General features: G+C 37.2%; 1 protein-coding gene across 1 annotated transcript in view; it reads right to left on the bottom strand.

Annotated features, from left to right (window-relative positions):
- Positions 1–14,045, bottom strand: part of ARFGEF1 (ADP ribosylation factor guanine nucleotide exchange factor 1) — a 132,162-nt gene that overhangs the window by 83,539 nt on the left and 34,578 nt on the right. The window contains exons 3-8 of the mRNA XM_056130521.1: positions 11,594–11,624; positions 10,675–10,831; positions 8,192–8,338; positions 5,863–6,042; positions 5,022–5,298; positions 2,323–2,433 (exon numbers count right to left, since the gene is read on the bottom strand). Of these exons, the coding sequence (XP_055986496.1) occupies positions 2,323–2,433; positions 5,022–5,298; positions 5,863–6,042; positions 8,192–8,338; positions 10,675–10,831; positions 11,594–11,624 (903 nt within the window). The remainder of the gene's footprint in view (positions 1–2,322; positions 2,434–5,021; positions 5,299–5,862; positions 6,043–8,191; positions 8,339–10,674; positions 10,832–11,593; positions 11,625–14,045) is intronic.

Below are 14,045 nucleotides of genomic sequence, written 5' to 3'. Positions count from 1 at the left end.
AATATAACGAGAAAATATTTGTAAAATATTTCACAGAATCCTAATGAAGACTTAAAAATTGAAGGAAGAAAAATTTTGTTCCCTACTGAAAAAACAAAAGACTTGGATAACCCCCTAAGCAAAGATACTCAAAGGTTCCTCCTATACATAAAGGTGATTATTTAATGTCACTCACAGAAAATTAAAACTAAACTAATATATATTTCTTATATATCAGATTGGCAGAAATTCAAAACCTTAAACTCCACTGGAAGCTATCAAACATGCTGATCAAAGTGCAAAATGGTAAAACACCTATGAATAGGAATTCAGCATAAGGTAATATATTGCCATTTGAACAGTTACCTTACCTCATTTCTATAAAACTGCTCTAAAATAAACTGTCACAAATATGAAATAATACTAAAGCACAAGGTTATTCACTGTAGTGGGCTGGAGCAATAGCACAGCGGTAGGGCGTTTGCCTGGCAAGCAGCCAATATGGCCGACCCGAGTTCGATTCCTCCGTCCCTCTCGGAGAGCCCGGCAAGCTACCGAGAGTATCTCGCCCACACGGCAGAGCCTGGCAAGCCACCCGTGACATATTCGATATGCCAAACACAGTAACAAGAAGTCTCACGATGGAGACGTTACTGGGACTGCTCGAGCAAATCGATGAACAACGGGAGGACCATGACCGTGATTCACTATAGTGTTATTTGTAAAAGCAAACACTGGAAAACACCAAAGTACCTTGTCAGCAGAAGAATCACTGTCACTGTCCTCCCGTTGTTCATCGATTTGCTCGAGCGGGTCCAATAATGTCTCCACTGTGACAACTGTTACTGTGTTTTGGCATATCAAATACGTCACGGTTGCTTGCCAGGCTTTGCCGTGCGGGCGAGATACTCTCGGAAGCTTGCCGGGCTCTCCGAGAGGGGCGGAGGAATCGAACTCGGGTTGGCCACGTAGGCCGCTTGCAAGGCAAACATCCTATCGCTGTGCTATCGCTCCAGCCCAGCAGAAGAATAGTGAATACATTATAATCACTGTCACCGTCACTGTCTTCCCATCGTTCATCGATTTGTTTGAGCGGGCCCACTAACACTGTGAGACTTGTTACTGTGTTTGGCATATTGAATACGTCACGGGGAGCTTGCCAGGCTTTGCCGTGCAGGTGAGATACTCTCGGTAGCTTGCCGGGCTCTCTGAGAGAGGCAAAGGAACAGAACTCGGGTCGACCAGGTTGGCCGTGTGCTGTGCTATGACTCCAGCCCAAATTATGATACAAACACAAAATATAATGCAACTAAGAGGGGAAAAAAACACTATTGACTGAAATCATGATTTCTAATAGTGGGTTAAAAAAGACAGATGAAAGATAATATGATATTCTACCAAAAAGAAAGAACATTAGAATAAAAATATTTCCTTACCTCTCTAGCTAGATGTGTCAGACACATGTAAACTAAAATTAATGAGTCTACTGAACTTACATCCCAAAGGGCAAGAGTGATGTTTGGTTTCTCTAATGAAGCATTTTATATAAGTATATATGGGTCAAATAAATGTTATGTAATTTTTAAAATCTGCTTTGGGGATCAGAGTGATTGCTCAGTGGGCTGAGAGTTGAGAACATTCACATTCAGGAAGTCTGGGTTTGATTCCTGGTACCAAATTGTCCCCAAAGCCCTGCCAGGAGCAACCCTGAAGCAGTTAGGTGCAGCTTCCTGAGCATTGCTGGGTGTGGCCCAAAACAACAACAACAAAAAAAATCTATATAAGGGCTTGGGATGTAACTTGCCATGAAGCATCTGCCTTGCACATGTGGTACCCTGGGTTTAATCCCCAACATCACACACAAACAAGAAAAAAAATAAATCAGTATAATTCGAGTAACTTTAACAGAATTCTCACATTCTTTCTCCTTCATAGGATAAAGTCTAAGAACACATAAAATTGCAAAAAAAAAAAAAAAAGAGAGGTACAAATAATAAATGCAGAAGATGAAGGGAAACTATGTTGAATGTGAACTGGAACCATCAATACAAAGATGGGTATTTTGGGGGTTGCTGTTGTTTTTTTGAAGAGGTGCCAAAAAAACTGTTGAGGGCTTACTCCTGTCTCTGCAATCATGAATTAGTCCTGGCACTTCTTGAGAACCATATGAATTGCCAGGGATTGACCCTGGGTCAGCCATGCGCAGGGCAAGTGCCCTACCCACTATACTATCTCTCCAGCCCGAAGAACTGTATTTTTATGTTTCATACATTATAAAAGTGTCTCCATATTCAGAAGAAGTACCATGAGACAAAATAAATGAATTTTAGTTAAATATACTACCTCCAACTACGATGTTCACCATTTCTTCTACGATGCTCTGTACAATGTCTTGTGGTTTTTCCTCACAGTCATGGTTTTCTCCATCATATAATATATCATGTTTAGACAATGCTTTAAAAAGAAAAAAATTTTTAAATATCTTAATTTTAGGAAACTTTCACAAAATAAAACTCTCCTTTAAAATTACAAATTTAAATTTAAAAATTAAGAAAAAATAATCACATATGAAATTATAGAGTTACATTGATCCTTCAAAATTTATAACTAAACCAAGCAATATACTAAATTTAGCTTGTTCTGATTAAATAATGAGTTAAATAAAAATAAGGGCCATTCCTGGGGGTGTTAGGGGTGGGGAGGTTGGCATATGTGGTGCCATGGGTCAAATTCAGGGCTTCATACATACTAGAGATGTGCTCTACCACCTGAGCCATATTGCTGGCCCAACAGGTGAAGTTCGTAAAGAAGCAGAGACAGGACCATTTGGGACATCATGAGTGTTTTCCAGTGCTGCTGTACTATTTTTTTCCCATCTATATTAACAACATGAAATTAAATAGCAAAGGATTTATTTTTTCCAAGCTAATACTTATCAAAATAGGCATGCTTCAAAAAAAAAAAAAAAACAACCCATCTACACTCCAATGTTCATTGCAGCACTATTCATAATAACCAAAATCTGGAAACAAACCAAGTGCACAAGAACAGATGACTATATAAAGAAACTATGGTACACAATGGAATATTACTCAGCCTTAAGAAAAAAGTGAAGTCATATAATTTGCTACTAAGAGCTGGAGCAATTTAACATCCCATATGGTCCCCTGAGCACTGCCAGGAGTAATTCCTGAATGTAGAGCAAAGAGTGACCCCTGAACATTGCCTGGCATGACTCAAAAATGCCATCTACTATGTGGATGAATCTGGAGACTATCAGGATGAGTGAAGTTAGTCTGAGGTAGAGGGACAGACAGGGAATGATCTCTTTCCTAAGTGGGACATAAACAAACTTTGGAATAACAAAGGCCCAAAGACAATAAAAACGAGCAGGAAAGCTGGTCTTCAGTAGGAAGCTTGCCACAGAAATGGGGTCTGGGGTAGGGGGAAGTGGCAGCAAGTTAGAGAAGGGAAAACTAAACCAATGAGAGAGGAAAAGTGCCTGCCATAAAGGAAGCCTTGGGGATGGGAGAGAAACTGGGTATAGCCATACCCAGCAATGCTCAGGGTTATTTCTGGCATAGAGCTCGGTCACCTGGGCTTTAACCTGGGACTCCTATAGGCACATTTATCCTTCAAACTCTTCCCAACCACCTTACACTACCCTTAAACTTTCTATTTCTCTACTCTAGTTAGTAAGTTTACTTAAAATTAACATAACTAAATATACATAGATTAAAAATATACCAAAATTATTTACTAGCAATCAATTCTTACGTAAATTATCTGGCAGAAACAGATCAGCGTGACAACAGCTAATTTATTACAAATGTAAAATAATTAATAAATTTACTATGTACAATAAATTTACCATGTACCAATTTATACTTGTAAATATAACTTTAAATAGGTAATCAAACTAAAGACCATGTTCTCTTAATCCATCAATGGACCTTACTTGAGGAAAAAACACCATTAAAGACAAATAATTATGACTATTTCAGAGGGAACTATGTCGTATCTATAATTCCACCCACCCTATATAGGCTAGAGTACTCTTAAGTTGTACCTCATATATATCAGATCCTTCTCATTCTTGGGTCACAGCACATAATGATAATGACTTTTCTTTTAGAAAATTTCCCATACCTTTATAGAAGGCATTTTTGGGCAGTGAGGTAGGCACAGAAGTACTTGGGACCCCATGGTGCTGGGGATGCAGGACTCCATCGGCAAAGCATGCATTCCAGTTCTTTAAACCTTATTTCCCTGCCTCCAGAAAATTCTCAATATATTTTAACTGGTCAATTCCTAACCCATCCCTCAAGATTCAGCTACCATATTATCGTTTCTATAAAAGTATTTCCTAACTGGAAATTACTAGTTAGGAAATTACCTTAAGCAAGTCACTTTCAGGATAATTATCAATTATACCATGTTTATTTGTCAGACCATGAACATCCTACAAACTATGAATCTCACTTGATCAGCTTTTTGACTCCAAGTCCCAAAATGCCTAGGTCACAGTATAACAAATGAATATTTTCTGAATGCATAGATGAGGAAATAAAGAAAAAAATTCCCCTTTGTAAGTACAGTAAAAGAAGAGGAAATTTTGGCAAGGGCAAAATGTAAATCACATATGCACTAAACACTCTATTTTCTTGAGGACTATGAATGCTTGGTCTATCAAAATTAACCCTTATAAATAGTAAATAACCATTACAGGACTAATGAGATATTCAAAAGGGCTGAAGCACGTGCCTTACATAGGCTAGGACCTGAATTTCACCAGGGGTTAAAAAGCTAATGGAGAATTATATGTTCATGAGATGCTAACAAATGCATAGTATCATCAGTAAATGTCTTGTTGAAGTAAAATTAACTTTGACTGCCTAGGTGAAAAAAGTGTACAATTACGCAACATATCAGGTACCTACCAATAAGTCTCATTCCCCTTTCCACATTTACCAAGAACACTTTTCATATGATTCCTTTAACATTACACACAGATAAACCCAACAAACCCTTCTTAAGATTACTTTCAGCAGCTGTTGCCTGATCAGCTTCAGTCTGTTCATTTTCTGCACTGGAAATATCAGATCCATTTTCAGGTTCTATATCATCCTGAAGACTTTTATCCACATCATTTGCCTGGGGGTCAAGGTCCCCTTCATGTTCTTGGGGTATATGATCAACAGTCTGAGGTGGCAAATATCTAAGTTGAGGTGATTCAGGCTCATGATGGCTTACTGGAGATTGCAACAGATGCTGCTGCTGTCGATGACGTTCTTTTTCCATTTGTTTTGCTTCCTGCAACTGGAATGGAACAGAGAACAATTACAATATTATTAAAACACACTACTTAAAATTAAAATGTTATATTCAGTTACATATTCCTTATAAGTCACCATGTCTCAAAGACTTAGAAATTATAGTCCATCAAAAATAAAGAACAGAAATCTACTAAAAATTTTAAATACAAGTATTATTAGTTAAGTTACTTCTCAGGGGATAAGTGTAGAAAGACATGAAAAATTCGTAATCACGGTTACATAGAGAGGTTGGAGACTAAACTGACAAATTCCAAATAATGTATGGGAGGGAGCTTTACAGTATTAAACACTTCTGCAGCTTTTCAGTATTAAGCATATCTTATGTCACCATGTCAACTGTATTAATTAAAAATACAATTACACTTAATAAATGAAACTGCAAGATGTACATTTATATTTCTGCCTTATCAGTCACCTAACAAGAATGAAAAACACTATGTCCATTAGTGATCAAATTTCGTGTTTCCATGACTAAAGAAAATCTCAAAGAACAATTTCCACAAAGATAAATATTTTACAGACTTTCTTGTTTTTCTTTAGTACTTACTGCTTGATTTTCCATACGGGCAAAGATAACATTTAGCATCTGAGTAAGGGTAGCTTTGGCTGTTGTCTGATTGATTAAATTTTTGCTTGCTAGATAGATATTGTAACATGTTCTCACAGCTTGCAATACAGTTCCTTCATGGATTTCTATGTGTTGAGATGTAACTGCAGTAAGTAAAGCCTTAAAAAAAGATAAATTTAAATTAATTTTCTATTTCCACTTTTAGCACAAATACATGAGAACATATATTTAATTTTAGAATTGAAACTTTCTGACACCATTCCCATTTTAATAGAATGCACAGACACACCTCAGAGTTACTGTGGTATCTATACACAGAATTTCTGCCTCTACTGATTATAACAACTACTAAAATAACTTGATTTTCTTCCTTTTGTTCTATAATCCATATAATTCTCCTAACTCAGACACAAAACATCCTTCAACTTAAGTTGTTAAATGTAATAAAAATGTTTTTAGTTTGTTAAAATGCTTGAAGTCAAAACAGAAAAAGAGAAAAATATAGTATATCCATAGAAGAGCTACCATATTAAAGCAGATATGGCAAATAAACCCTACAGAGTAAACATTTTCTCAAACCCGGGTTGGCTGCGTGCAAGGCAAACGCCCTACCCGCTGTGCTATGGCTCCAGCCCACTCCCCATGGTATATACAGAATTAAACAGTCAACTTTGGAGACAGCACATTTTCTCAATTTTTTCTGAGAACATTTTTATAGAGAAAACTCAATACATGAGCTATTAAATACAGGAATTGTTACCATTAAAGATGTTTATAAATGTTTCACAATGAAGTATTTAAAATAATCCCAAGATGTATATTCTACTGTCACTCTCCTCCCATTGTTCATCGATTTGCTCGAACGGGCCCAGTAACGTCTCCATTGGAGACTTTGTTGTTACTGTGTTTGGCATATCGAATACGTCACGGGGAGCTTGCCAGGCTCTGCCGTGCGGGCGAGATACTCTCGGTAGCTTGCCGGGCTCTCCGAGAGGGGCGGAGGAATCGAACTCGGGTCGGCCATGTTGGCTGCGAACAAGGCAAACGCCCTACCCACTGCACTATCATTCCAGCCCGTATATTCTAATGTAATAAAATTTAATAAACTTTAATTTTCAGTTTACCAATAATTTCTCAAAAGGAGTCATATCTTCTGTGTCTTTATGTTGTGAACCAGCACTGTGTATTTACCCCAGGTACCCCATCAGGTTCCCCAAGTCCCGTCTTAGTGCAGAGGCAGAAGTAAGCCTTGAGCACCATGGGTATGTCCCTCAAACAAACAAAACCCAACATTTACAAATGCCAAAAAACATAGCTGATTAATTTTCTCTTCAAATATTTTAATTATAATATTTAATTTAAATATTTAAATAGCTTAATTTTAACTGTAACATTTTAAAAATTCTTAACCATCTAACTATGTTACAGCACAAGCCCAAGACCAGGTTTTTTGAGTAGGTTCAGCAAATGGACAGGTACAAATAAACCTGCGAAGCAGGTGCACAAATACACCACATGGTAAAGCATGGGTCAAAAGATAAGATTTTAAAGGGGTCTCATCAGTGCAGAAGAAATAAGAGGGAACACAAGACTTTCATATCAGTGATTTGCAACCTTTTTACACCTGTAGACAGCCACCACTTCATGGACCAGCAGTTGAAAACTAATGCTTCACATTGACAGAGCTCAGAAGATAAAATATGTATGATAAATGTGTCAGAAACTGGAAATTTTTTTGAAATTCTGGGGCTTAAGTCTCATAAAAAGTTTCAAAAAAAAAGAATGTGGACTAATATTTTTCTAATGAACTCTTAGCAGTAAGTAAGTACTCCAATATGGGGGTCTAAAAAGTACACAAATGACATCCATAATAGATGGGAAGCATACAAACTGGCTTTTCAACATCTATTTTAATATTTAAAAAAATCAAAAAACAAAAATCTTGGGTCACTCCAGATAGTGCGCAAGGTACCATGCAGTGCTTAAAGGGAGGGGAGAGACTCAGGGTTCCTGCATGCAAAGCAAGTACTCCAGCCTCTTGAGCCATCTCTCCATGGCCCACCAAATATTGTCAAGGCTTCTGACTGTAAAATAGATGAATAAAAATTCACTTTAGGGGCTGGAACGATAGCATAGCAGGTAGGGCATTTACCTCTCACATGGCCGACCCCCAGGTTCAATTCCCAGCATCCCATATGGTCCCCAGAGCATTGCCAAGAGTAATTCCTGAGTGCATGAGTCAGAAGTAACCCCTGTGCACTGCCAGGTATGACTCAAAAAAAAAAAATCACTTTATGTAGCCATTTACCTTTATTATTTGTAACTGAACACCTTCATCTGTTTGAGGACCTTGGAAACAGCCACAAATTGTTTCGATAATTCTATCAATTAATTTTTTGCCTGGTGTTGTACTATCTGGAGCATTGCCAGTTAGGTGTCCATAAGCAATAAGTTTCTGAAAGGAAAAGAAGATAAAGATTCTAATTAAGCTGACCCTTATACTAAAATATGTATTAAACTTAGAGTATATAATTAAACATTAAAAATATTACATTTAATTTTGATTGCTTTGTGGCAATTTTGATTAATGTAATGATCAAAGACTATAATAACTTTTCCTGAAGTTTAGCTATAAATATAAAATTATTTCTACTTTGACTAACCATAAAAACACATAAGCAACAAAACCTTTATGCAATATTTTAGCCAAGTTAGACTACAGAACTTACTCTAACACGTTAATATTAGCTTGCTATTCTATCTACATTACTGATGCTAGTTTTATGAAAAATATCTTAAATGTTAAAATAACCCCAAATCTCTTTATAAATCAGATCTCGTAATGGGCAGGAAACCCATTCACTCTATCACTGTCATCCCGTTGTTCATAGATTTACTCAAGCGGGCGCCAGTAACGTCTCTGTTTGTCCCAGCCCCGAGATTTTTAGCAGCCTCTCCTTACTCATCTTTCCCAACAATTGGAGGCTCTTTTAGGGTTAGGGGAATGAGACCTGCGATAGTTAAGTTACTGTTTTTGGCATATTGAATACGCCACGGGGAACTTGCCAGGCTCTGCCTGTGTGGGCGGGATACCTTGGTAGCTTGTCGGGCTCTCCAAAAGGCATATATATATATATATATATATATATATATATATAATGCCTCTCTCTCCAAAAGGCACATATGTATATCTTACCACAAATATTATAAATATATATATATATATATATTTCTATGATTTGTTGCCTGGGTGGAGTGATAGCACAGCGGGTAGGGCGTTTGTCTTGTGCGCGGCTGACCTGGGTTTGATTCGTCTGCCCCTCTCAGAGAGCCCAGCAAGTTATCTAGAGTATTTGCCAGCATGGCAGAGCCTGGCAAACTCCCTGTGGCATATCTGATATGCCAAAAACAGTAACAAGAAGTCTCACAATGGAGACGTTACCGGTGCCCACTTGAGCAAATCAATGAACAATGGGACTACAGTGCTATGATTTGTTGCCTACTGTCTGAACCCCATCAAACATGGTGTGGTAATTATGTAAAATGGGTAGGAAGTGTCTTATGATGTGTTCTCGGCTGTGTGGTCCAAAAGCACCCTGGAACGTGGTGGCAGTTGGGTAGTGGAGATTGGCTACCGGGGCTGGGTCCCTTGGGGTGGGGAGGGCTATCCCGCTCTGGGGAGTCCCAAGTGAAAACAGCCTGGCGTGGAGTCTGGAAACCCAATATTTACAATAAACAAGGATTTTTTTTTAATCCTTACCAAACAGTCCAGAAAGAAAGGTCTTTTGTCCCTTTAATATAACTCTTGATTAAATCACCGTGAATTACAAAGTTATTCATGACTGAGTTCTAGGTATACAACGTTCCAACACCAATCCCTTTACCAGTGTCCCCTGTTTTCCTCCCACCAACCCCAGCCTAGCTCCAAAGCAGGAACTCATTTTTTTCTCTACCTAAGCAGTTATACTATTACTGATAGGGTATCATGCAAATTGCTTGGCATCCTTTCTACACCCAATCCTCATCCAGAGTGACCACTTTCCTCTATCACTGTTGTAGTGGTCCCTTCCCTGACTGAGCCTCTCTCCTCCCACGATGGCAAGCTAAGAAGGGTCTAAAGACATTTTAATTTTAATTCCTCAGGATAAACAAAACCACAAACCAAATAATCTTATCCTTAAATTGATAGTGATATGGTCATCTCCTAGTCACTGTATGATTATAAAAAGACATGACCCTCAAATAATGAGAATATGGGAAGAGGACTTCTTTACCTGCAGGTTTGTCTAAAACATCTAAAGAATCCCACTGTAAATGCATACAGATATAGTGTATATCAACAGCATAAAAGATTTAAGGAGTTTTTCCTACATAAATGAAGGTTAGGGCTAACAATAGCAGTGAATATAAATATTAAGCTGTCAATATTAATCTGTAGACTTATATAAAACAGTAGGCATTCCATTATATCATTTCCAAGTGATGTCTGTAAAACATCAACATGTATAAAAATACTGTTTTGTAATTCACTAACAGAAAAGAGACAGAATCAAAATTTTCATTATTGATCACTACCCTTACATTTTTTTCTCTCACTGAACTACTGTTTGCTATCATTAAACTAGAAACAAATTTTTTGTAACTATTATTTTCTATTTGAGTATAGTCAACCAATTGATTTCTTACCACAAAAAGCACATTCAAGACTTTCTTAGAAAACACCTTAAATCACTATAATATTTTAGAAACCCAATCAAATTATACAGTTATATCAAGTTGTATTATACAGACCTGTAAACAATCTAGAGAAGTGCTAACTATGCGGGGGCATTTGGACTGGCATGCCAGTTCAAAGGGCAAGAAGTACTTGTCTGCTTCAATAAAATTTGTCTTTGATTTCACTGGTGGAAGGGTGCCTGATCCAGCTTTTGTTTCTCCATGAGGAGGACTAGATGAAAAAGAGTCTGATTAGAACATTACATTATCCATACTGATGATAAACTCACATAAAATCACAAAATGTCAGCCCAGAAAGGAATTTTGCTCAAACACTGTTCATCTTCCTTTACTTCAAGAAGAAACCAAAGTCAGAAATTACTTACTACAAGTCAAAGTTATTGGCCAAAACTATAAATATAGGACATTATATTTGTGTTTAAAATTTCTTTTAAAGATCTTACAATATTTCATTATAGAAATATTTTATTGCCACTCAATAAATTCACACAAGACTTTTTAAAAACAATAGTTTTTCTACTTGTCCTTAAGTCAAACTTTTGAGTTATCATTATCCAAAAAAAGGTTAATACCATTCAGTCCAGGAAGGTTAACTCAAAGGGCAGGAGTCCTTCCCTTACACGTGAGAGCACCAGCAAGATATCAAGAACTGGATGGTCCCCTGAGTCAGCTCTAAGCACCATGCCCCCATGCACTGCCACGTGTGTCCAAAGGAACAAAACTCAATTCTTCCACCACCCACCTCACCCCCACAAAAAAACTGTCCAAAAAAAAAAAATCAGTAATTTCTCTAAATATAAACCAATGTTTTTAAGCAAATGTTTGAAAGTGTACCTTACATATTTTGTAACATACATTATTTACATTTTAAATATAACTCACATATCTGAAATATTTTTCCAAATACAATTATATTTCTTAAAAACTATTATTAAAAATTGATTGTGTGTTAAAGAAAAGAAAACTCACAAACCTCTGTTTTTCTGTTTCAGCTTTAATTTCCTCTGTGGAGAAAAAAGAACCATACATCAGGCAACTTGAAAACAGAATAATTATTAAGTAAAGTTTTATAAACCAATTTGTATCTTCTACAAGAAGATGCAAATTCAAATGAAAGTCAGGTACAAAAATGACTTTATAACATATAGCTATAAATGTATACTAAAAATTTATACTGAATTACCTTACAGGTGGGTAAACCACAAATTATTAATTACAAAGCAATTCTTTTTCAAAATAGTCTGTCAAGTAAGTATCCACAAGCATTAATATTAACAGAGTATTAAATAAGTTGTATTCAAGTCACAAAAATAATCACAAGTAGAGTGAAGGAAAAACAATCTCAATGCACCATCTATATGATTAAGATAAAAAAGTTATCAAGTAAGACTATATGTATTTATATCTAACCAACTTTTCTATTTTAGTAATGTAGGACACAATAACTTATACATGTCCAACTTAATGGGAAATTTTCCCTATCACTGTTTACACATAGGAGGGATAAAGTAAACTGTATAGATTCCACCTGTAATATAGAAGCCTTAAATTTAACTGATAGACTGGAAACATGGCTTACTCATTAGACCTGTTTCCACGGTGGGGCTATAGCTCAGTGTTAGAACTACAAGACTCACATGAACCTCTCATGCTTCACATTTAATCACTGGTATATCCAGACCAAAAACAAAACAAAAAGAAACCACTTAGTTAAGCACGATTAAACTTTTCATATACCAGTTTATAAACCTCATAAGAATTCCATGATATCCATACTGCCATGTATTATTTTAAGAACTAGGGGCTGGAGCGATACCACAGTGGGTAGGGCGTTTGCCTTGCACACAACCAACCGGAGTTCGATTCCCAGCATCCCATATGGTCCCCTGAGAACTGCCAAGAGTAATTCCTGAGTGTGAGTCAGGAGTAACCTCTGTGCATTGCCAGGTGTGACCCAAAAAGCAAGGGAGGGAGGAAGGGAGAGGAGGGAGGGAGGGAGGGAGGGAGGGAGGGAAGGAAGGAAGGAAGGAAGGGAGGGAGGGAGGGAGGGAGGGAGGGAGGGAGGGAGGGAGACACTGAAGCAAAGAAACTGAGTAACTTGCCCAAAGATCCATGGCTTGTGTATGTGCTAACTCAGGTTTCTATACTAAGTAGTCTAACTTCTGACCCTGTCTTTTCAACCACTACCATACAAATATATCTATGTCTAAGTATAAATCAATAGTTCTATCTATGTACTCAAAAGAGATCCTTTTCAGTTTTTCTCACTTAAAAACAAATGTTCAGTAAGAACCTTTGAGGAAAGTGTCCTTTTCTATTTTAATGAGTCAGGGTGTAGACAGTTTGCTTCAGACTGACCTTCAATATAAGAACAACAAAAAAAAAATGAACTCTCAATTGTTTTGGTTCTATATGGACCACACAGTCTGTCATGTGCAACGCAAAGCAAAGCAAAGCACCTTATCTACAGTACTATCTCTTGGCCCAAATTCTCAACTATTAAGGAAGAAACAGAAATAAACCAAACAAATTTTGTTTTGGTGTTGGTTTCTGGGCCACACCCAGTCATGCTCAAGGATTACTGCTGGCTCTGCACTCAGAAATTACTTCTGGAGGTGCTTGGGGATCATGCGAAATGGTCCCTAAGATCAAACCTGGGCCGACTGCATACAAGACAAGCACCCTATAGACTGTGAGGGCTATATATCTAGTCCTTACCAAAAAAACAAATTTAGTATTCTACTAAAACAAATTAATCATGCTTACCAGAATGTGTATGAGAGCACCATAATTAAGAGGCACTTGACAAATATTTTATATATATTTAATTTCACATATTATATTAAAATGTGTTTATATATACGCATACATATAGTACATATTGATGCTTTAAAATTATTTTTTATTCTGGGCACTATGGTTTACAATAATGTTAATGATAGGGTTTTGTATATAACACATTCCAGCACTACACCCTTTGCCAGAATGTCCACTTCCTCCCATCACTAACCTAGTGTCTCTTCCGAGCATCCTGATGTCCAGCCCCCAGCCCTCTCCTATTGCAAGCTTCCTACTGAAGACATGTTCTCAGTTTCTGTTGCTTTGGGGCATTTGTTATTCCCCTATGTTTACCTCCGTTCGTGTGTAAAAAAATTTTTTAAAAAGGTATAAAAGTCATAGTTGTACTTAGTCATAGCCGAACTAAGAACCACATAAACATGGGTGTGTTAGTACCATTTCTGAGTTAGTGTCATTGTGCTCTTTGCATACATAACCTACATGTGCTTAAATTCTACAACTAGGTATCAATCCAAAAACTGTAAGACTAGGTTCAGAGAGATAGTACAGCAGGTAGGATGTTTGCTGTAGGGTAAGGTTTGCCCTTCCTCCCTGGCAGCTGGGAGCTTGTGTTTGTTGACTGACCC

This window comes from Sorex fumeus, unplaced genomic scaffold (genome assembly GCF_029834395.1).
Source record: "Sorex fumeus unplaced genomic scaffold, SorFum_2.1 ptg000002l, whole genome shotgun sequence".
Classification (NCBI taxonomy): domain Eukaryota; kingdom Metazoa; phylum Chordata; class Mammalia; order Eulipotyphla; family Soricidae; genus Sorex; species Sorex fumeus.
This window is presented reverse-complemented; position numbering and strand designations above follow the sequence as displayed.